Source organism: Chelon labrosus (assembly GCF_963514085.1).
Source record: "Chelon labrosus genome assembly, chromosome: 2".
Classification (NCBI taxonomy): Eukaryota; Metazoa; Chordata; class Actinopteri; order Mugiliformes; family Mugilidae; genus Chelon; species Chelon labrosus.
In genome coordinates this window covers 30,041,069-30,064,348 of record NC_140338.1, presented here as the reverse complement: position 1 = coordinate 30,064,348, position 23,280 = coordinate 30,041,069, and the positions used below count along the sequence as shown (strand labels likewise).

Below are 23,280 nucleotides of genomic sequence, written 5' to 3'. Positions count from 1 at the left end.
GATTTGAGACGATACTACCTTTTTGAAAATTACGCTATACGGACGTAACTGCATAGTGCTCATAGTGCATGATATCGAAGTGTACTGACGAAAGTACGCCATTTGAGACACAGTCGTAGTCTGTAATCCATGCAGTCAGGTGTTGGTCTACTCCCATACTTTCCATCTTCACTCTGAGCAGAGACGGCTGGATGGTGTTAAAAGGTGTTAAGAGGTTTAAAAATTCTCTGGATACTGGGTCCGAGGTGTTGTCTGCGTGTAGATTAAAATCACCAGTTATTAAAATCCTGTTGTAGGTGGTGTGAATGACTAATAAGAATTAAGAGAATTCACTGATAAAAGAGGTGGAGTACTGGGGTGGTCTGTAGACCGTTATGCAGAGAGTAGGAGGGCTGCTAGCCCTGGATGTTTTCAGATGGCTGATAAGCTTCGCCTGGGTCATGGCAACCATGGAGAAATCTGTAAGGATTTTGTCCCTCTCCTTGAGGTCAGCCCAGACCAGAGATGCTCTCCCTCAGTTTTGAGAGGGTGGGGAGGCAGGACTCGCACACCGCCAGCATACCTGCAGCCGGCGAGGTGATTAGGCATCTGGTGAGCAGGGCAGGTGAGGTTAGCTTCAGGTGCTAAAAACACACAGCTAGCCAAACAGTAGGGGAGCAGGTCGGTCAAATCCGGGAGAAAATTAAAATGATCGGTCTGTCCAATAGATTTAATCAGACTCTCTCTGATTTCTCGGTCAGTCTGAACTGATCGGTCCGTAAAAAACAAGATTATTCCCACCGTCAAATGTTTAAGCACAACGAACAGGTGCCGTACAATCCGTCAACGAACCATCGAGTCGAGTTCTCTTTCTTACGTGGATTCGCCACAATGTAGACCCTGGAGACAGGCACATGTTGCACCTCTAAGATGAGTGCTACAACTGTCAGGCCATCCTGATGACGGGTAATAAGTGCTTTGTCACATCCTGAATAAACTGGACATAGCAGACTTGGCTGGCTAGTAAAGGTTAATTCAGACCATAAAGGCTTATTCAGAGAACACCCATCATCAGCCATGCAAAGAACTCCTGCTAAACACTGAATAACTGAAATAGTTGATGTGTTTACTGCTAGTCACCAAAGAAAACAAAACTAGTTTTATTATTTAAAAAATGTATTAGTTTCACATCCACTATGAAAGTTATTAAATGCAAAAACACATCACAAATGGCCTTTAGACATTGTTGTCTAACTAATGTTAAGTCAAACACTGTTGTCTACACTTCTGTTCTTGCTGATGCTCCAGTGGTTTGGCCATGGTCGCATCATCGCCCCAAGGTTGTGAAAGTTATTTATCTGATGAAAGCATCTTATTGCCCTGTGAGAAAACACTTTTGTGAATGTTTTCTTAAGCTTATCTTTCTGGATGATCCATCTTCCGTCCTCTACTGTATTCACTCTTTCTTCACTGTTTCTTTGCCGTCCACAGAAGACAGAGAAAAGAGGAAAAGAGAAACACCAGATCATCAGACTGGGCATTTTTCATTCCTTCTCTCACAGTTCTTTCATGCATTGTTTGATCCAAACCTTAAACCAAGTTAAAGTTTTAGGTTGCTTTGTGGGTCAATTTACACTCTCCCCACCACACCTCACCTTAGCATACTCCTATATCTAATTCTAATCCCATGGAAACACAACTTTTCTTGCATAATATTGATACATTTTGTATCATCTTTGGGGGCACAGACCAGTAGCCTGGATATCAGACTCTCTGACTTCGCAGAGAGTCTGGCCTAGATCCATTGGCAAACGTTTATTTCCTGGTGGGAGGGCACAGTTTGAGGTTTAAAATCATTGGAGTTCCTTTAACCAATCACTAACGTTTGGTAATGACGTATGTTATGCGCCGGAGCCTTCAGGCTCTGCTGCCTCATACTTCCACTTTCAAGAACGCAACAAGTAAACAAATCGCTACTCTACCATCCCCCATTGTAATTCAGGACGCGAAATTGGAATAAAAGTGCTGTAATGCCAGGAAGCATATCCACAACGGAGCGAATGGGTTCGAGTATATCCGTCTCCGTCGCCATTGTTCGTGTAAACATTTCAAACTCGGCGCGCAACTGAAACGTAATCGCTCTCAGACCCGCCCTCTGTTCGCTGATTGGTTCGCCAACCAGTTGGCCGGAGTAAACGTAAGCGGATCAAGCTATTGCGTTACTTTAAAAAAAAAGAAATGTTTAAATAGTCTAAGAATTAGATTTTTTTTCTGAGTGTAATGTACACTTCACGTGTACTTTCTTGCCTTTTACCTCAATGAGGTTAAAGTAGTGCCTATACTTCCACCTTGAAAACGGCAACTTTACCTCTGAATGCTCCGATCTTGCCACTGTTGCAGTCTATCTCTGATTGCTTGTGTGATACTGCTACACCCACGTTTGTGTGTAAACAACACCCGCCCAACAGAACATTGGCATTGTTCAGCAGACGCACCGCGGATGGGGAAAAACTGTTCGCCATGTGAGTGGTCCTATACTCGATGGATTGCAGCCATCTGCCAGAGGAGAGTCTGTTAAATCTGTGTCCAGGTTTAGAGGGATCAGCCACAATCTCAGCTGCACGCTTCAGAGTCCTGGAAGCGCACAGCTTGTCGAGAGTTCCTTAAACCAAGTTAAAGTTTTAGGTTGCTTTGTGGGTCAATTTACACTCTCCCCACCACACCTCACCTTAGCATACTCCTATATCTAATTCTAATCCCATGGAAACACAACTTTTCTTGCATAATATTGATACATTTTGTATCATCTTTGGGGGCACAGACCAGTAGCCAGAGGCTGCAGCATACCGTGTGGTGATGGAGTTGGAGATGATGGACTCAATGATGGCAGTGTAGAAGTGAACCATCATTGTCTTTGGCAGGTTGAATTTCTTCAGCTGCCGCAGGAAGTACATCCTCTGCTGTGCTTTTTTAATTAGGGCACTGATGTTCAGCTCCCATTTGATGTCCTGGGAGATGATGGTGCCCAGGAAACGGAAGGAGTCCACAGTGTTGACTGTAGAATCAGACAGGATAATGGGGTGGAGTGGGGCTGTGTTCTTCCTGTAGTCCATGATCATCTCCACTGTCTGGGAAGCGTCCAGCTCCAGGTTGTGGCGGCTGCACCAAGTCACCAGGCGGTCAATCTCTAGTCTGTAGGTGATCTCATCTCCACCTCAGATGAGCCTGATGAGGGTGGTGTCATCCGCAAATTTCAGGAGCTTGACAGACCCGTGACTGGAGGGGCAGCTGTTTGTGTACAGGGAGAAGAGCAGAGGTGAAAGGACACAGCCTTGAGGGGAACCCGTGCTGATGGTACAGGAGTCTGAGATGTGTGTTCCCAGCCTCATATGCTGCCTCCTGTCAAACAGGAAGTCCGTGATCCACCGATCCACAGCCTTCATTTAAATCACCAGTGTGGGAATACTTTGGTTTCCCGGTGCAACATAACGGTGAAGGCACGCAAGTGGTGGACCGGACAAAGACTGCCGACGATGTTTGGAATATTTTCAAGAGATTTTCATTTTTGTTACTATTTGAAATATTTGTTTGATTTGTTTGCTAATGTGAGAGTATGTTTACCTGGCTCGGAAGCCATGAGAAACGCGCTAAACGTGAAGGTTGGCCGAAGCCAACAGAACAAAAATGCGATGCCGGAGGGATCGAGGTCTAGAAGCAGAGAGAGAGAGTGAGGACCGCGACTGCAAGATCTTAAAGGATCAGCCAAATTGAGACCCGCCCACTAAGGCACCTGCAGAGACAGACAAACAAAACAAGGGGGAAAACACAGAACAGGCCCTATAGCAGCAGGTTGCCATCACAATACAAGATTGAAAATGTTAGTTACTTATAATGAAGTTACCAGTTGCTACCTGACTACCTCAGTTTATCTCTACAAGAAATTGTTCTTTTTCTTTTCCTCTGTATGAACAAAATGAATGAATGGTATGAGAACCCTCCTAATGCACTGGTTTTATGTTTTATTCTATTTTTTACCTTTGTTTTTTACTTTTATAACAGGAGGTGGTTTTCAGTTTTTTCAGTCATTTGGTGTCTGTTCAAAGTAAATGAAACAAGCTAGTCTTATACATGTGTGAGTTTTTGTTGCTTTTTTACCGTTGTACCGAACCGTGACCTCCACACAGAGGTATGTACCGAACTGTGACTTATATATTTATATTTTTAATATTTAGTATTAATAAATGTTTTTAGTATTAATGCATATTTTTTTTAATATTTAGTAGTTTTGATCATGACTGAGGATGATTAAGAGATTTAAGCAAAAAATGTTGAAAAAAAAATGTATCTGATTTTTACAGCAGTCAAAGTTAGTGGCTGTTTTCAGACACATATAATGTACAACTGTTTACCCTCACACACACGTCACGTGATCGGGATATGACAGGAGTATTTTTGTGGGCTCGGGATGGGATGGGAGCGTGTCACCCTCTAGAGTCTAGATGGAATGAATGGATCAATAAAGGACACTGCTAGCGATGAGATGGAGAAGTTTTTGACCGGCTCCTACGCAAACGCAAACCTGTTACACTGAACATAATTACACAGTAAAGTTTACTTTTATTTGTTCAAAAAAGGTTGAGGTTTGTATTAATTACAATGTATGAAATAAAAAACGCAATATTTATTTTTTTACTCACCCATTTGGACTCACAAGTGAAGAATGGGACACTTTTTCGCTGCCTCTGTTGATGGTAACTTTAGGTTAAAATGGTAAATGTTTAGTTCCATTATGTCTTATTCTCTAGTCTTTAAGGTCACACGTAGAATTACAATATGTAGAGTTAACAACTCTTCCTGCCACTGATAATTCTTGTGACACAAGTATTACTGAGTAATATTTGGTAATGCTTGAGTAAGTCACACAACTAGATAACAACTGTTCACCCTCACACACACACCAATGGCCTATTTACTATGACCAGTTAACCTAACAACATGTCTGTTTTGTTATTGCTTTCTTGTTAATGAATGGAGGTTATCCCTGGAGCTCTACAGGCCCAGGCAGAACATGCAGTGAACTCATAATGTCCAGTTTTTATAGGGTCTACTTTGGTGAGGTGTCAGTAGAATTGAGTGGTCATTTTGAATGCTGTAGTGTGTGCTACTCTTGAACTGCTCTGAGTGTACAGCACTGTTTTTCTTATTTAACTAATCCCCACCGATACATGTAGATATTATAGAAACACCCATTAGTGTGTTTTTGCTGTGCTCTTGCACACAGACTGGACATAGCAGACTTTACTTGCTAGTAAAGGCTTATTCAGGCTGTAAAGTCTTATTCAAAGAACACCCATCATTATAAGACAGCACAAGACATCCATGTCTACCTATGTACTTTTTGGATCGTTGGAAAATGGTGTACTTACTACTCAACAAAGAAAACAAAACAGATTTAGCTGTTTAACAAATGTATTGTTTTCATTCAGATACTTTCTAAGCAAAGCATTCATTTCACATACAGTATGAAGGCTGATAAATGCAAGCAGCACATCACAAATAGCTTTTAGGAATTTGTTGCTCAAATTGTTCAACATGTTGGGAAAAATGGAAAGGGAAGAAATAATCAAACAATACTCAGGGGGAATGTTGGGGTAATATTAAAAGTATTTGTTGGTTTCCTGTGCATTTTCATTTTGTTCCACGTATTAGAAGCTGGTAGCTGCCAGCTTTCAGTTTGTCCCACCAAACAGACAGCTTTGAGGGACTGGAATTTCTTGCAGCATAGCAGTTTAGATTGCTCTGCAGTCCTACACTCTCCAAGAAATAGACAACCTTACAGTCAGCTAGATTGCCAGTACCTTTAGTTTTTTTAGTTATTTTGAACATCTCATAGGGAGGGATGAGCACCTCTTGTTCAGTTTTGAAGGATGAATAATGTTTCAAGTAACCACCTAAGCAGGTCTTAATTTTAAAGCAGGTCTTGCGACCAAAGTTTTTTAAGTCTGCTAATAATGAGGAGGAGGTAAAAGTACCAAAGCGGATTATTTGGTTGACAGAGCCAGAAAATGCAGCTTTTGTTCTGCGGTAAGTATTGTGACATTTTTGATTGTTACTGAGGATCTTCACAGCAGATGTCAGCCAGAAATGTAAGGAGTGGTATGGAAAGGAGGTGTTATAGTTCGTTCTGTTTGTCCTGACAGCTTTATTGAAGTCATCATAAATATTTGGATATACAGCTGTATAAGCACAGATTGCTAGCATGTGATCCTTAGTCAATGCCTGATCTATTTTGTCTTTATTTTTTAGGGCGTTGTTTGCACAACCATTTGCTTCTTTCCAGGCTTTTCCAAATATATTGTTGGGTCTGTTCTCTTTGTCAAAGTATTGGTCCTTGACAGTTTGTGCCATCATTGCATTGCAGTTGAAGTACATGTCATCCACAGCGTCTTTAACCATGTCCAGTTTGATCTAGAAGAGGAGAAAGAAAAAGCATTAAAAAAAAAGGACATAACACCAGGTGGAATTCATACCATTCTGTAGTGGTGGAAGATGTGTTCACACTGTATCAAACATATACTCTATATGGAGCTCCTAAGGGTACATGGAAGAAAAAAATAAATAAATTGAAGTTAAAAAAAAAAAAGATACACTTTTGTATTTTGCGAGATCTTGCAAAAGTAGAGGAGATTGTTTATTGTCTGGTTGCTTGGCCATTTGGGAATCACCAAATGGAGGGAGTCATGGAGGAGGATTTGGAACAGTTCCTGCGAACTGTCAATGGAGGTCCCTCAAGCGGACATCATGCACATGAAAATAGACAAGGTGGGCATACAGTTCATTCAGTAATAAGTCAGTGTAACAACAGAGCTTGGAATAACGCTAGAAACTAACTTGGGGAAAAGTGGAGTTAGCATTAATAGTACGCTAGCTGTTGGCGCTCTAACATGAAGTTATGCCAGTCCAACCATAATTTAGGGTTACAGGTGTTGATGTTGATGTGTTATACACTTTGCCGTACATTGAGCTCTGAGTCTTTTTACACCACAAAAGTGGTTACCATGGTAACTGTGGACAGCATGGCTGGAGACCCACACTGTAGAGGTTGGTCTAGTTGAATACTTCTATCACGAAACTGTACTTTCGAAAGGTTTACAAATATTCCTCATCGAGGATTTATCAGTGACCACAAATACTAAAGAGGAAATAATAGGCATGGTGGGACACAGTTTGTGCCTCAAATGGCTTTAAGGGGTAGACTTTGATCCTGCTAGTCCCAGTGATGGCTAGACATAAAAGCTTTGCACAGAGTAGAGTTTAGTAAAGCAACTCTTGCCAGTGATTGCGCTTTAATGTGAGCACTGAGCAGAAACCTTGAAAACACATTTAGATGTCTGTTTGCAGTTAGCTTATTAACGCCCTAATGTTGGCCAGTCCTAAACAAATCCAAAACTACATAAAAATAACAGGGAGGCAGTTAACAGACTATTGTCTTTTGCCTCAACAGATAAATATGCTGCCACGTGCAGGGCTGTTCATTTACTACTGAGCTGAGCCATTTAATGACATTTAATGAGTCGCTGTCCTTTCCTTCTGTCAACAAACAATGTACAGCCTTGATAAAGAGACTCTTCTACAAAGATTAAAGATAAAATAGAAACTTGGAAAATGAGATCAAGGACAAAAGGTGTGCTGTGTGGTTCATCAGGTGTGCTCCAAAACCCAGGTGAGGGTTAGGGTTTTGCTGCAGGAAATGCTGCAGCAGAAAAGACTTCCAGGAAGATGAAAATTGAATGGCTACATTTTTACAATAATGCATACCATCAAGTGAGAACCAACAGTGGCGGAGGAACATGACATGCATCTGTGGAAAAAACAACTGTTGCTCAGATTTTGGAGCTAGGAAAGGAGCTGCTGTTCCCAAATGGGCACTCAATCAAAACAAGCTGATGACTTTACCTTTGAGGTCTGTGATTTTAAAAGAAAACAGATTCTTTTGGATGACACTGCTGGTAGACTGTATGAACAAACCAAACTGAAGCTGCTTAGATTTTACATTTGCACTAAAGAAGAAGGACCTTCAACAGATCAGTCTTAATTAACAAAACACTGATATGGCACATTTATTTATTTATTTTTATTTATTTTGTGTTTGTTTTTATTAATTGGTTGCAAGACAGGATTTCATATTGGGAAACAATACAGGATAATTAGAAAAATATTTCCACTGTTAAAAATATCACGTGCTTGTTCTGTTTTCTACCCCTCTGACATTTCACAACACAGGTTGCAGATATCTTGACTGTGCATTTATGTCAACTAGATGTCACCAGATGTTTGTATTACTTGGTTCTAGAAGTAATAAAAGTCCTGTTAATTATCACAGAGACAATTTTTGTGTCCCATTTCTAAACACACACCACCACATGCTGACAACTCTCTGGCTCCTACTGGACACAACTTAATACGTGTGACTTACAGAGATGCACTGATGGCCTCTCTTAGGTGCAGATACAAGTTCACAGCCTCATATGGATCTGTTGGTAGATTCAGATGGTACTTTGCCATCTGAATCTACCAAGATATTGCACAGATCATGTACATCCTGACCGCGTGGTATGGTCTGGCAAAAGACATGTTGGCTTTTGCACAGCTGAACATCTTCATTTTCAACTGTGGAAAGGAAGTCTCTTGTCTATATAGAGAGAGACAGATAGATCGATAGATCGATAGATAGATATATTTTAATCTTTTTTTTAATGTCAGATTTGTACATTTTATGTTTAAGTTGTTGCACCGTAGGCCTTTGAGGAAAGACATTTCAATCCTGTGTATTAATCCTGTTAGAACCGACTTTGACTTGGAAGTGTGAGTCCGTTCTGAATAAAAACTGCTGATATACATAAGTTTGAAAATATTACATAGACAGATTCTCTTGGTTGGTATGGCCCACTCACCTTCTTGGAGCTGATTGGAAGCAGCCAGAAAGAGAGCAAACACAGTGGAGCACAAATCAGCGTGATACCCTTCATCACTGCAGTTAGGCAGACAGACTCTGGATTTACACACACAAGACAAATGTTGTTTAACATCAGAGACAATATATAGGCTCAAATATGTCATTTAAGATTCATCACAACCTTATCAAGTGATGTATTTTTAAATATACTGTGATGTCTCCAACTTCTAACTCAGCTGCATTAGTTTTTATGTTATATTAGAATACCTTTTGAAAGATGAACTCACCAGTTTTTCAGAAGACAAAGTGTTGTGAACCACTCAGATCAAAAGTTTTGACTCAACAGGCAGTCAGCTTTCTGGGACTCTACATATATACTCATCACATGATCCCCCCCACCCCCACCACACACGCACACTCTTTGTAAACGTTCACCCAGTCAGGTATGTGTGGTTTTGATGGAAGGCGCTGTTTCCTCTCAAAGGAAATTAGGTTAATCTTCACCAGAAAAAATGAAACATATGGTATGTAGGTAGGTTGTCTTAAGAAGAAACACCAGCATTTACAATGAAGAAAAGTTGACCATCTTGTGACAATTCAATATTCTGCTGGGAAACATGTGGACCTGGCATTCATGTGGATGTTACTTGTATCACCCACCTATAGAGCAATGACACTCCTTGATGGCAGCAGCCATCCCCAGCAGGATGCAGCCTGACACAGACCCCCCCCCCCCCCCACACACACACACACACACCCTCAACCCATAGGACCCAAAGGCCCCCACTAACAACATTCTGTTACCAGACACCACAGGACACCCTCAGAAGGCCCATGTCCATTCTCTGATGAGTCACAAATGGTGTGGAGACACAAGGGAGACCTACACAATACTAGGAAGAATCTGCAGTTTTTGTTGTCTTCATATATCAGTAAAAATAATTCTCAACTATTAACTTTGTCTGCTACTGTCTAAAAAAGCATACAACTGTGAGTTTCTCTAAGCATTCAAGCACCTTGGTCTAAAACAGGCAAACAACACTGTTCATTAACACTTTGACCAAAAGTATGAATAAGAAGCTTCACAAAGCTCATTCTGGATTCACAGTGCCAGTGTAAACTACAACAGGTTAAATCAAATTACAGGACAGTTGTTGAGTTAGGCTGACTGACATTAAAAAATATTGAGTTAACAGAAAACATTCAGGAGTTATTAGTGAACATGTTACTCTGAAAGGCACCATAAGTTGCAAATATGGGTTCATCATCTGTGGTTATGTTAAACCCAGCCATGAGCGATGTTTGCAGACAGATGGAATCACTAGGTGTTTCTTTTGGTGACAAACCCACAGAAAAGCATTACTCAGTTTCATTTGGTTGTTCAACTGGTTGTGCTGACTGCAGCTTTTCTGCTTTAGCTCTTTCTTAGCACGTGTAAGTCAGCTGGTGATCATAGAGTCAACAGAGAGCAAACCAGAGATAAGTGACTCTGGTGAATGTTAGACCCGCTGTACATTTATTAGATGGACACAAAAACTTGTTCATCTATTCAAAGCAAAACACCAGGATGTGCTATCCAATGCTTTAGAAAAATACCAGCTTGTACGTACTTCTGCTTGTGGCAAGAATAGTTGTTCTTAAACCACAATGTGAGCTGGAACAGGAAAAGAAATGAACAAGTATGAGTTTAATTCATTTCTCAAGCTTCCTGTGGCTTGAACCCTTACAGCTACCGAGCATAAGGGATCATGAGCAAATACAAAAAATAATGTCTATCAGTGGTTCTATGAAGCACACTTAGTAGGAATAATAAATTTGAACACGATGAATGTGAAAGCTGCTGAAATATTAAATACAGGGACATAGTGTATAGAGGAAGAGGAACGCTTGAGTATAGGGGTTAATAAATGTGCTGCGGTTGTGGTTAGACAGAGGACCATGTCTACCAACAACACTTGAGAAGTCAGCTCAGTTGCACAGTGTGAGCTTGGTGATTGTTATAAAAAATGTGTAGTAGCCCTCTCTACTGTATATATAGAGTATATAGACGGGTTTCCTGTTTACAAACATTACTGGGTGCACGCGCATCCAGGGGGCAGAAAGCCAGACTGACTTATTGGTCCCCTATGACAACAGTCTTAAGTATTGAAGTATTGAAGCTTTTTTGTTTTGTTTGTATATAAATGCACAACTGCAGACTCAATAAAACGTGATTTTAGTTGGATCTGTTTGTCCATCTTTAATTTTGCAATGTTACTGTATATGTATGGCCATAATTATCAAGTTAGGCGGCTAATGTAAAACGTAGCCAATTTTAACAGCGGCATCAATCGGACAGCCCGATTTTACTTTTAAATTAAAGTTAAGAACCCTTCGTTTTTCTTTAGTCACAGAGCTTACCTGGCTTGCTCACATATCTTGAACATTTAGCTGAATTTACCTTTTTGTAGATTTCGAGCTCTTTGTCATTTGACGTGCAGGTTATGCTAAGATATGTTGACGTGCAGGCTACTTGCTAAGATATGTTGGCTAATGTTTACGTATTTCGTGTTTTAAGTATTAAAATACAACCTGTAGTTAAGTTGAAAGGGGATATCTCCGAAGTAATGATCCAACCGGCATGCTATAACAACATTAGCACTCGCAAACGTGATATCAGTTAGCTAGCGCTAGCTGCTAGCCTGCTACGAACAGATTTACTGAACGCAACGTCTTTTGTTTACAACTTTGTTAAACTTTAACATGAATGAACGTGAACATGGACGAGCATGCAGTGCTAACTTAAACTCATAGATAGAGAATTAAGATAGCTCTAAAACAAAACACCATCTGGCCCCCAATCTGCCCTTTTTATGGCCTGAAGCCATAACCTCCTCCGTTTTTTTGCAAAAGTATGATTCCCCCTAGGAATATTAAACATCTGGCACTCATCACTGGCTCTTTTAGCGCAGCCAACTACACTACTACTAAATGAAACACGCAAAGATTCAGTCCTCCTCCGTTATCAACATTCTCTGAAAAGACGTCTTTCTGCCCCGTCCGCGCGCGCAAACACTTGTGATATTGCCAAGAAATCCATGTATATTGATATATTCTATTTGTTTCTTCATTTCTAGCAGTCTATGTGATTGTGAAATTCCTCAAAGAGCATAAATACCATGGGTAGAGCCGGGTGTTACCGTGTTTATAATCTTAAAAGACATTTTATACAGGAGATCTTTGGACTTCCTGTAGGAGGAAAATTGTTCTCTTCAAATATCATGGAAAGTAAAAACACAGGACTCTGGTACAAAAGCAACAGAAAGTGACTGAGTAACTTGATTGTACATTCCTCTCCTTTTCTTTCCACTGACTTGCCAAATCATCTTCTTACAGAAAGTCATACATACCAGGATTGGTGTTTCATCAACATTCTAGCAGATGGTGGCATTGTCTAGTGATTTGGCCAATCTTGAGTCATCTTCAGGTGTTTTCAACACTTTTCAACTTGGTTTGTGTGTGTAGATTCATATTTGTATATGTCTCAGCCCAACCAGCATTTTGATTTCATTTATTTTTTTAATTCTCAGAGGAAGCAACATGATGAGAGGGGTTTGCGTTGGGAGACCAGCAGGGAGGAAGGGATGAAATGGAAAACAGAGGGAGAGGAGATGTGAGATGGTCTGAATGTTGACAAAAAGTGAAAAAGAGAAAGGCAGTTATCAATACCTTGTTACACTGGAGTCTTTGCAGAGATGAGAGAAAGAGAGACAGAGCCTGGTATGGAGGTATTAGTATAGTATTGGTATAGAGTCAAGTATGAATGCAAGCGAATGCAAACTACTGACCCAGCAGAGAATGAGTTTATATAAAACAAGGGAAGAGTGTGTGTACTATATACAGTATGTGTGTGTGGGTAGGGAGGGTATAGTGTTCAATGAATTTACTTCAGCATACTCAGCTTTAAATTACAGAGAAAGGGGGGAGTGATTTAGGAGAAGGAATGACTTTGAGGGAAGTTTAAAAAAGGATGGAAGCAGCATGAAGGGAGGGTTAGAGAAATCCAGGAGGAAGCAAGAGCAGCAATGAGAACAGCTCGAAAGAAAAGAAGCAAGACTTTATGAAACAATACTGTATAACAGGGAAAGGGAAAGTCAGAGGAAGGAAATGATGTAGGGAACAAAGGAAGGAGGAAGATGTGGTGAAATGTAAAAGAAATGAAGGATGAGAGGAGCAGCAGGAATGAAGGAGAGAATAGAGCAAAGAGGATCGTGATGTAACAAATGGCGCTTGGGAAGGAGATACAAGAAAGGAGATGTAGAAGGGAAAGAAGTGGCGGAGCATGGACTCTACCAACGAAAGAAGAGTTGGGAGAACAGGAAGGAGGGGGAGGAAGAGTCAAAATGTGTGAATGGTGAGGGGGAGCAGAGAAGCATCAGGGGACTCAACAGACGAGGAGAGGAAGTCAGGGAGGGAATAGAGAAGAGAAACATGCCTTAAAGTGGAATATTTATCATACTGCTGAGGTTGGAAGGATATTTTACAGATGCAGGGAGGGTGGTGCCATGGTGTACTGTAAAGTAAAAACACAGGACTCTGGTACTGAAGCAACAGAACATGACTGAGTAACTTGATTCCTCTACTTTTCTTTCCACTGACTTGCCAAATCATCTTCTTACAGAAAGTTACACTTGCCAGGACTGGTGTTTCATCAAAATTCCAGGAGATGGTGGCATTGTCTAGTGATACTGCTGGCTGTTACTGCGAGGTTGGAAGGATATGTATAATATTATTTACATTGAATGAAAGAGTCTGTGCGTCTGAGTTGGGGGATCCCCTTTTGCTTGTATTTAAACTGAACCTTCATCTTAGGAAGGGTCCCCCTGGAGTGGAAGACATCTTGCATCATCCCTTTCCCTAAGAAGCTACAATCGAGGGAGATGAATAACTACAGACTGGTTGCCCTGGCATATAGCATCATGAAGACCATGGAGTGGCTGCTGCTCCATCACATCAGGGCATAGGTCTGCCACACTCTAGTCTAGACCCACTGCAGTTTGTGTACCAAGAAAAGGTGGGGGTGGAGGACGCCATACTCTACCTGCTCCATCGGACTCTCACACACCTGGACAAAGGGAATGCTGCTGTGAGGATCATGTTATTTTTTTTTTTTTTTTTTACTTTTCCAGTGCATTTAACACCTCCCAGACCCTGTTACTGGGGGACAAGGTAACAGAGATGGGAGTAGACTCACAACTCACTTCCTGGATAACAGACACTGGGAGACCTCAGTATGTCAGGCTGGCTGAGGAACTGCACGTCCAGGACTATCATCAGCAGCACTGGAGCACCACAGGTGACTGTCCTATTCACCCTGTACACCTTAGACTTAAAGTACAACACACAGTCATGTCATATGCAGAAGTTCTCAGATGACACTGCAATTGTGGGGTGTATCAGGGATGGACAAGAGCAGAAGTACGAAGAATCTGGTGAACAACTTTGTCTCATGGTGCAGAGCGAACCACCTGCAGCCTGTAACCATCAACGGGGAGTGTGTAGAGGTGGTTCAGATCTGTAAGTATCTGGGTCTACATCTGGAGCACAAACTGGACTGGTCAGCTAACATAGATGTAGTATTTAAAAAAGTTCCAAGCTGTCTCTATTTCCTCAGGAGGCTAAAGTTGTTTAATATCTGCTGGAAGCTGCTGGACGTGTTCTACCAGACTATTGTTGCCAGTGCCCTCTTCTACACTGTGGTGTGCAGGGGAGGCAGCACTAAGAAATAGGGCACCTCGCTGCTGGACAAAGTGACACAGAAGGCAGACTCTGTGGTAGGGGCAGAGCTGGAGTCTGTTGCATTTGTCAGTTGCAAATGCAAGGACCTTGAACAAACTCCAGTCCATCATGAACTATGTCCACCACTCTCTACATGACACCATAGTCAGGCAGAGAAGCTTGTTCAGTGACAGGATGCTGTCTCTGTCCTGCTCCACGGACAGGTTGAGGAGGTTGTTTTTCCTTCAGTCATATGTCTCTCGGGTCATACGTCTCTCCCTCTGAGGAGGCTATATATGTATATATATGTAGCAGGATGAGATGCTCATCTCCGTTTTTAAGGTACGAGTGTGTTGCCTGGCTCAGTTCTGCTTTCTAACCAATCACCGCATGGGGGCACTCTATAAGAGGAGGCTGTGTCCATCTTGACTCCCTCTCGCTCTTTGGCTCCGAGACCGCCCACTTCCTGGTCGCCTCGCTTCCTGTCCACGCTGCTACCTGTGCAGCTTCCTGTATTGCCGTTTTGGGCTAATGTAATGCCTTGCGTGCCGTTCTCCCGAGCTGTTTGACTGTCCTCCTCCTGCTGCTGCACAGCGCGAGCTTGCACTGACTCTCGCTCAGGTGATTGAATAATACTAGAGTGGTACTCTATAACGGAGGCAGCTCTGAGGACCGCTGCTGCTTTGCTTTGTTTTGCTTCGCTGCTTTGTTCTGCTTCGTTCCACTCGTGCTTTGCTCTGCCCTACGTCAGCTGCTGCTTCGCGTCATCAGGCTGGGCTACACTCAAGAGGTTGCTGTGCCTGGCCCTAACGCTGACTGCGGACCTCTATTTTAGGCTGGCGTCATAGACAAACTGCCGTAGTCTTAAGTCTATGTGTGTGTGTGTATGTGACCTTTGGAGTTCGCCTTCTCTTTATTTTGCTTGATTCTGTTTTTGTTTTGTTCTTTTGTTTTGAGTATGTTAAGACAGTGATGCTTTGTTTTGGTTAAGTTTTGTTATGTTAAATTACTAACCACAGGAACTAATTTATTTGATTTCATTAATGATTCCTGTGAACTTTTGGCTCTTTTATATTAATTGATTTGTGCGATTTTGATTTATTTTGTTAACCTGTTTTTGGCAGTTTATATTTGTTTATTCGGATTCTTGGTTAATTTGTACCTTTTTAGCTGCCAACCTTAAAAGTTTTGTTTAGTTTGAGTTTGTTTTGTTTATTGGGTTGTTTGATTCTATTAATGATTATTTTTGAGTGCAATCCCATTAATTTTATTTCCCTTTTCCCCCTTCAGTTGCTGAGAGCCGACGGTGGCGGTCCTGGTGTCGCGGGTGGTGGCTTCCCTTTTTGGTGTGCTGTGCGTCCCCTGGTCCTGGTTTTTCCCTTCACCAAAGTGTGCGTGTGTGTGTGACTGTCACGTGTGACTGGGGTGACCTTATTTTTTCGTTGGATCCCTCACACCCTCGTCGACCAAATTCCCTGCCGGTAAGCCTCAGTACTGAAGGGGCCCTCCCCCTTTCCGTACACCCCTGTATGCCGGTGTTTTACTGTTTTTATAATGTAATAAAGTATAGATTTTTCATTATCTGGAAACACGTCTCCTGCCTCACTGTAGAGCGAACCTGAGTGCCTTTATTTAGGTTAGTTTGTAGATTTAACTATTTCCTTGGGCGAAACTCCCAAGGTGGCGTTGTCCAGCTTGTTCTGGTTGACTAAGATTGCTATTTACCAGCAACTTGGTAACGTATTCCTCCTCCCATCCCTCGTGTTGCCACATATATGACTCTCTCTCTATATATATATATATGTGTGTGTGTGTGTATATATATATATATATGTATATGTATGTATATATATCATACCTGCCAACATTGGGCTATGAAAAAAGAGGGAGATTCTACAGACTCTACAGCCTTCTTGGAGCCAAATATGTGTAATCTTAATCACAATAAATTACAATATACAACTATACATACACTCCCTGTGCCTGCGTGGGTTCTCTTCCCTCCAGCTTCCTCCCACCGTCCAAAGACATGCTCATTAGGTTAACTGGATTCTAAATTGACCGTAGGTGTGAGTGTGAATGGTTGTCTGTCTCTCTGTGTTAGCCCTGCGCCCACCCCACCTCTCGCCCAATGACAGCTGGGATAAGCTCCAGCAGACCGCGACCCTTAACAGGAACAAGGGGGTACAGAAGATGAATGAATGAATGAATTACTTGAGATGTTTTTTAAGTATTTTTCACCACATAGTGTACACAAATAATGAATTGAATTACATTCCAATAATGTTTCAAGAAAATTATTGAATTACTTCTGTAAAACTCAAATGTACCTGTTGCCGACAGACAGACTTCTTTTTCCACAATAATAAGCAATTAACCACATTCTCTCAACCTCAACACACTTATCTGCCTCCAGTTGGTTTTAAACACTGCCACAGAAGTAGGGTTGCCAACTCCCTGAAAAACACCTCATTGGCAGGGCAGGCCAACTCGATTGCCTTTACCCTTCCCGACGTGGTGAATTGAATTTTAGCCCTTTTTTGTGTATGTGAAACGATTTTTTAACTATTTGACTCAAACCTGAATTGAATTAGATGCATAATTTTGAGTGATATGAACACATGGAACACAAATTATTGTTCAACAATTTTTTAATACCAACAACAAAATTAACAGAGCAAAATAAATCTCTCTTAAACAGAAACCTGTCCTGCTTAACTTAAAACTGTATAAATTAATAAAAAACAATAGAAAGCTGAACATTCCTCTTGTAATAGTGCAATAAGAAAAGTGCAAACAGAAAGTGTGAGGAAAAGTTGTTTGCTTTGTTGTCTTCCGGTATCTTCTTCGCAAGCAACTTTACCTCGACCAATGAGATGAGCAGGATTCCCGCTGTCATCTCATTGGTCACAGAGCAGGAGACGGCCTGGGAATAAGTTTACAGTAAATTTTCACATAAAGCGCCCTGTAATTCATTAATTCCATTGACATTTTACTCACTATTTTTGATTCTCATGGTAATACGGGACAAAGTACATCCCGTTTCAGCTCAATACGGGACGTGTACTTTTGCTTCTAAATATGGGACAATTCCGTTTTTCAAGGAACAGTTGGCAACCCTATTGGTAATACTTGTCAAGTAGTCACACAACTTCTACAGAGAGATAACAACTGTTCACCCTCACACACACACCAATGGCCTATTTAGTATGACCAGTTAACATAACATGTCTGTTTTGTTACTGCTTTCTCGTTAATGATGGAGGTTATCCCTGGAGCTCTACAGGCTCATAATGTCCAGTTTTTATAGGGTCTGTTTTGGTGAGGTGTCAGTAGAATTGTATGGTCATTTTGAATGCTGTAGTGTGTGCTACCGTTGAACTGCAGTGTACAGCACTGTTTTCCTTATTTAACTAATCCTCACTGATACATGTAGATATTATAGAAACACCCATTAGTGTGTTTTTCCAGTGCTTTTGCACACAGACTGGACATAGCAGACTTTACTTGCTAGTAAAGGCTAATTCAGGCTGTAAAGTCTTATTCAAAGAACACCCATCATTATAAGACAGCACAAGACATCCACGTCTACCTATGTACTTTATGGATTGTTGGAAAATGGTGTACTTACTACTCAACAAAGAAAACAAAACAGATTTAGCTGTTTAACAAATTTATTGTTTTCATTCAGATCATTTCCAAGCAAAGCATTCATTTCAAACATCAATCATTTAATCAAAAGCATTAATTAAAAGATGGAAAGGGAAGCAATAATGGAAATATTGTAATGAGCTCAGATATTAGAAGCATTTGTTGGTTTGCTGTGCAGGTTTTTTTCCCAATTTCATTTTCATTTTGTTCCACATGTTAGAGAACAATGAGTAGCTGCCACCTTTCAGTTTGTTCCACAAAACAGACAGCTTTGAGCGTTTGGAATTTCTTGCAGCATAGCAGTTTAGATTGCTCTCCAGTCCTGCACTCTCTAAGAAATAGACAACCTCACAGTCCGCTAGATTGTCGGTACCTTTGGTTTCATTAGTTATTTTGAACACCTCATAGGGAGGGATGAGCACCTCTTGTTCAGCTTTGACGTCTGAATAATGTTTCAAGTAACCACCTAGGCAGGTCTTAATCTTAAAGCAGGTCTTGTTACCAAAATGTGTCAAGTTTGCTAATAATGAGGAGGAGGCAAAAGAACCAAAGCGGATTATTTGGTTGACGGAGCCAGTAAACACATCTTTGGTTCTGCGGTAAGTATTCTGACATTTTGTATTGTTATTGAGGATCTGTACAGCAGATGTCAGCCAGAAATGTAAGGAGTGGTATGGAAAGGAGGTGCCATATATAGTTCTGTTTGTCCTGACAGCTTTATTGAATTCACCATAAATATCTGGATATACAGCTGTATAAGCACAGATTGCTAGCATGTGATCCTTAGTTAATGCCTGATCTATTTCGTCTTTATTTTTTAGGGCGTTATTTGCACAGCGTTCTGCTTTTTTCCAGGCTTCTCCAAATATATTGTTGGGTCTGTTCTCTTTTTTAAAGTACTGGTCCTTGACAGTTTTTGCCATCATTGCATTGCAGTTGCAGTACATGTCATCCACAGCATCTTTAACCATGTCCAGTTTGATCTAGAAGAGGAGAAAGAAAAAGCTTTGAAAGAAGGACATAACACCAGGTGCAATTCATACCATTCTGTAGTGGTGGAAGATGTGAAGTAAAAAGAATAATGCTATAAAATCCAGTCAGACACTGGACAACCCTACATTGTTTAACTTCAATATTGTACATACAAATACATGTAATTGGCTCAATATTATATTTATTTATATTCATTCATTCAGTCATTCATCTTCTGTAACCGCTCGTTCCTTGGGGGGGGGGGGGGGGGGGGGGGGGGGGGGGGTCCAGTCGGCCTCCGGGACCTTTTTGCTGTGAGGCATCAGTGCTAACCACCTCGCCACTGTGCTGCCCTATATTTATTTGTAATTACTATTGTTTACTCAACCCATATTGCTCAGTTTTATGTAATCAGGAGATTTCAGGAGATTAAGAATGCTGGTGACACCACTACGTGTGCATACTCACTTCCCCTAACTCAAAAGCAGAAGTTCTGACAGAAATTTGAGGGAGGGAGCAACTGGACAGATTTGGGCCTGGGTTGCAGAAAGGTTCAGTGATAACATTAAATTGTTTCAAGGAGAATGGATCAACCCACAAAGTAGTATGCTGGTAGTATGCTAATTTATTAGCTTGAAGGACCTGTATTTTGAATCAGTGTGTGACTGACACAAATTAGATCTCATGAAACTTTTTGACATACTTTTTGAGAAGATGAGTGCATTGAATAGATATTAGCTGGTTTCTGAATAAGAAGTTCATAGATTTCCCCACAGCCTAGATTTCCTTAGCTGGAATGGCCCACTCACCGCATCGGAGCCTATGGGAAGAATCCAACAGAAGAGCAAACACAGTGGAGCAACAGCCAGCATGGTACCCTTCATCGCAGCACTTAGGCTTCAGATGGCTTCTGAATTTGTACACATACACACACATGACAAACACAAAAGTTGTTTGAGAGAGAAAATACACTTACATAGACTGGTTTCTGTTCAACCAATTAAAAGATCAACTTACCAGGTTTTTTGGATTCCAAATTGTTGAGCTCAGATAAGAGGTTTTGACCAGACAGACAGGCTTCCAGGACTTATATACTCCGCCACATAACAGTTGAGTCACTCACACACACACAAACACAAGCACAGAAACATAAACAAATTAGGATTGTGGTTATTGGTATGCTGTATCATTGCTAAGGAACTTCAGTTTATATTCAACAGAAATGACAGTTCTGATATGAATTCATCTGAAATAAAATGACACCTACAGTGAGTCGCCATCTGACCGCTCAATTAGACCATCTAAACAATGTTACCTGAATGTCCATCGATGATTGAATTTATTAATTATTCAAGCTAATTCTTCTCACCTAGCAGTGTATGCAGGTGGCTCAAACAAACAGGGCTACTCAAAGTAAGCAGTAGTCTCAGTTTTAAAGGCCATACAAGAGGGAAAAGAAAACAGTCTTGGTTTGTCGTAGTTAAGAAAAACTCTTTGTAATTATTTATTTTGGCTAAAATCAGAACTGAAGAAGCTACTCAGATGAGTAGTAAAACAGGGTTCCTACAGCTTAAGGCAAGTTAAATTCAAGACTTTTTAAGACTTTCTTAATGCCACTTGAAGTGAAATTTAAGACCAACTTCACAATAAATACAAATGGAAAAAAAAACAACGCTTTTAACCAAATGTTTATTTTAACATAAAACATGACTTTTTGGTCCAGTGAAAAACTTTCAAAGTTTGAAAAACATAACACTTTCCAGACGTGAAGACACGGAAAACAATACATATTAGGATATATAAATCATGACTCCTCAGTAAAAAGGCAGAACTGGCAGATAACATATATATATATGAGATATAAGATATACAAATAGCTATTCTACTGCATTCATGAAGCTTTTACTAGTCAAGCATCATAAAACAACATGCTTGCAAGAACCACAGTATAACCATTGTCTTAAACTCTTCTTCGCAGCTATGGCATGGAACTGCAGGCTTTCTTCAGTTCCTCCTCCACCTGTTGCATTTTTTCTTTGTATCGCTTCCTTAGCGTGTTTGATTTGGTGATAAGCTGTGCCATCAGGTTGCCAGCCTTTCCCTCAGCTTGTGTGGCGAGCTGATCGGCATCATCCAGCAGAACTTTTGCCACCTCAGACAGACATTTTTTCTTCTTCTTAAGTTCCTCAATGCACCCTGCAGCTGCCCTTTGGTTCTGTGTTGCAATTTCAGTCATTTTCTTTTGCTTTTCCTCATCTAGGTACATCCTGTACCTTGACCTAACTGATGCAACTGAGGACAGCAGCTCCTTAGTGATGGGGACCTTAAGGACACCCCCACAAACTGTGACAGATCTGTCACAGATCAGTCGCTGGGTGACCATTGTTTCTTCTTGCATGTTGCAAGTTTCAACCTCTTTGTTTATTGAGAAGCCTCTCTCCACTGTTGCCTGGCCGTGCGATAGGAGAAGCAGCTTCTTACAAAACTCCCATAGCTCAGAGTAGCATTTGCTCTGGAAAGCATGATGGAGGAAGACATCCACCCTTGTCTCAGAGGGTCGGTAGTAGTGGAAGGTGTCATTTCTAGCCTCAACGGATAAGAAATCACAAAACTGCTGTGTAATCACGTCACCTGCAAGAAACAATACAAATACACAGGCAAAAATCAATGAAAAAATGCAAACACTTTATTTTAGTCAAACTAAGTGCTAGATAAGAACCAGGCAAATCCATCGTAATAATATGCTCTTTCTGGATACCTACTTGTTAAAGTGCTATTTACATCACTCTTAGTTTCTTTTACATTTAGAGACAGATATTGTAATGAACGCAGAAAGAAAACTTAAACTGCTCTATTCTCTCATACCGGCTGAGACACCTCCTGACAACTGCTTATTGTGCAGAAACCTCTGGACGAGATTCCTCATCTTGCCCTGGCACCAGTCTGGATCAGAATACATCTTTCTAGGGTCCAAACAGCTCAGCTGCCTCACAGTGGGATATTTTAAGGGGCTCTTGTCCTGCACTTTCTGAAGGATAGTCGACATCACCTTGATGCAGTCCCTCTTAAACTCTAGGACTGTGAGTTCTCCTATCTTTTTCTGTCTTTGGAGTTCCTGACAGGGATAATGAGAGTGACTTATGTAACAACTAGTAAATCCATTTTCTGGATTTTGGTAATATTTAAAAAAATAGCTTGATACACTACCTTCAGGGTTGATTCTGCACCCAAGCCAATGTTCACTTCTTTAGGGTGGACTCAATTCTTTTTGTCACCAACATCCAGTCTGGCTAACTGGAGTGGACTGATGTCCTGAAGGACCTCCCTCTTCATGAAACTCAAAATGTAACCCAAATAATTACAACCATATTGACCTGGCAATGTCAAAACTGCTTTGCTTCTTTGCTTTCTTCTTTCAGATTTTTTCAGCATTATATAATATAACTGTCATATCATGTATATATGTATAAAATCAGAAATATAAACAATGCTATTACCATCATCAATTCTGCCAAATCGTTCACAAGGAATGGCATCATTGGCTCATCTGTCTGGTATGTGCTCAGGAAGGGGCTGAAGGTCCTGATGACAGACATGTAGAAGTACAGTTTTGCCATGATGAGAGGATCTTTCTGAGCTGCTTCAAGGGTGTCAAAAGATGAGGTTCCTGGATTTGGTAGCCTCTTTGTCCTGACTGCATCCACATACATGGTCACTGAAGGCCATACCTCTAAAGCCCTCTCCACAGCTGGTAGGTTCTCAAGCCACCGGTGGCCACAGAATGGCAGTGGAAATTGTGTGGTTTTGGTAAGAACCGTGAAGTCCTCTCTTCTTGCAGGTGTATTATGGAAGAGTGTGTGCATGGCCCTCAGAACCTTTTCCAGTTGCCACATGACGAAGCCGCCTTTGCAAGCGTTATGTAAGGTGTGGAGGCCACAGCTTCCAACCACAATCAGTTGAGCGCC

The 23,280-nt window shown here is 41.1% G+C and overlaps 1 protein-coding gene across 1 annotated transcript; it reads right to left on the bottom strand.

The window, feature by feature from the left end:
* Positions 1 to 18,492: 18,492 nt before the first annotated feature.
* LOC311494947 (ecto-ADP-ribosyltransferase 4-like) lies at positions 18,493 to 19,314 on the bottom strand (the record flags this gene model as incomplete). Its single annotated transcript, XM_084554229.1, has 1 exon — positions 18,493 to 19,314. The coding sequence occupies one exon, from the start codon at positions 19,312 to 19,314 to the stop codon at positions 18,493 to 18,495; it is 822 nt and encodes a 273-aa protein (XP_084410355.1).
* Positions 19,315 to 23,280: the final 3,966 nt, after the last annotated feature.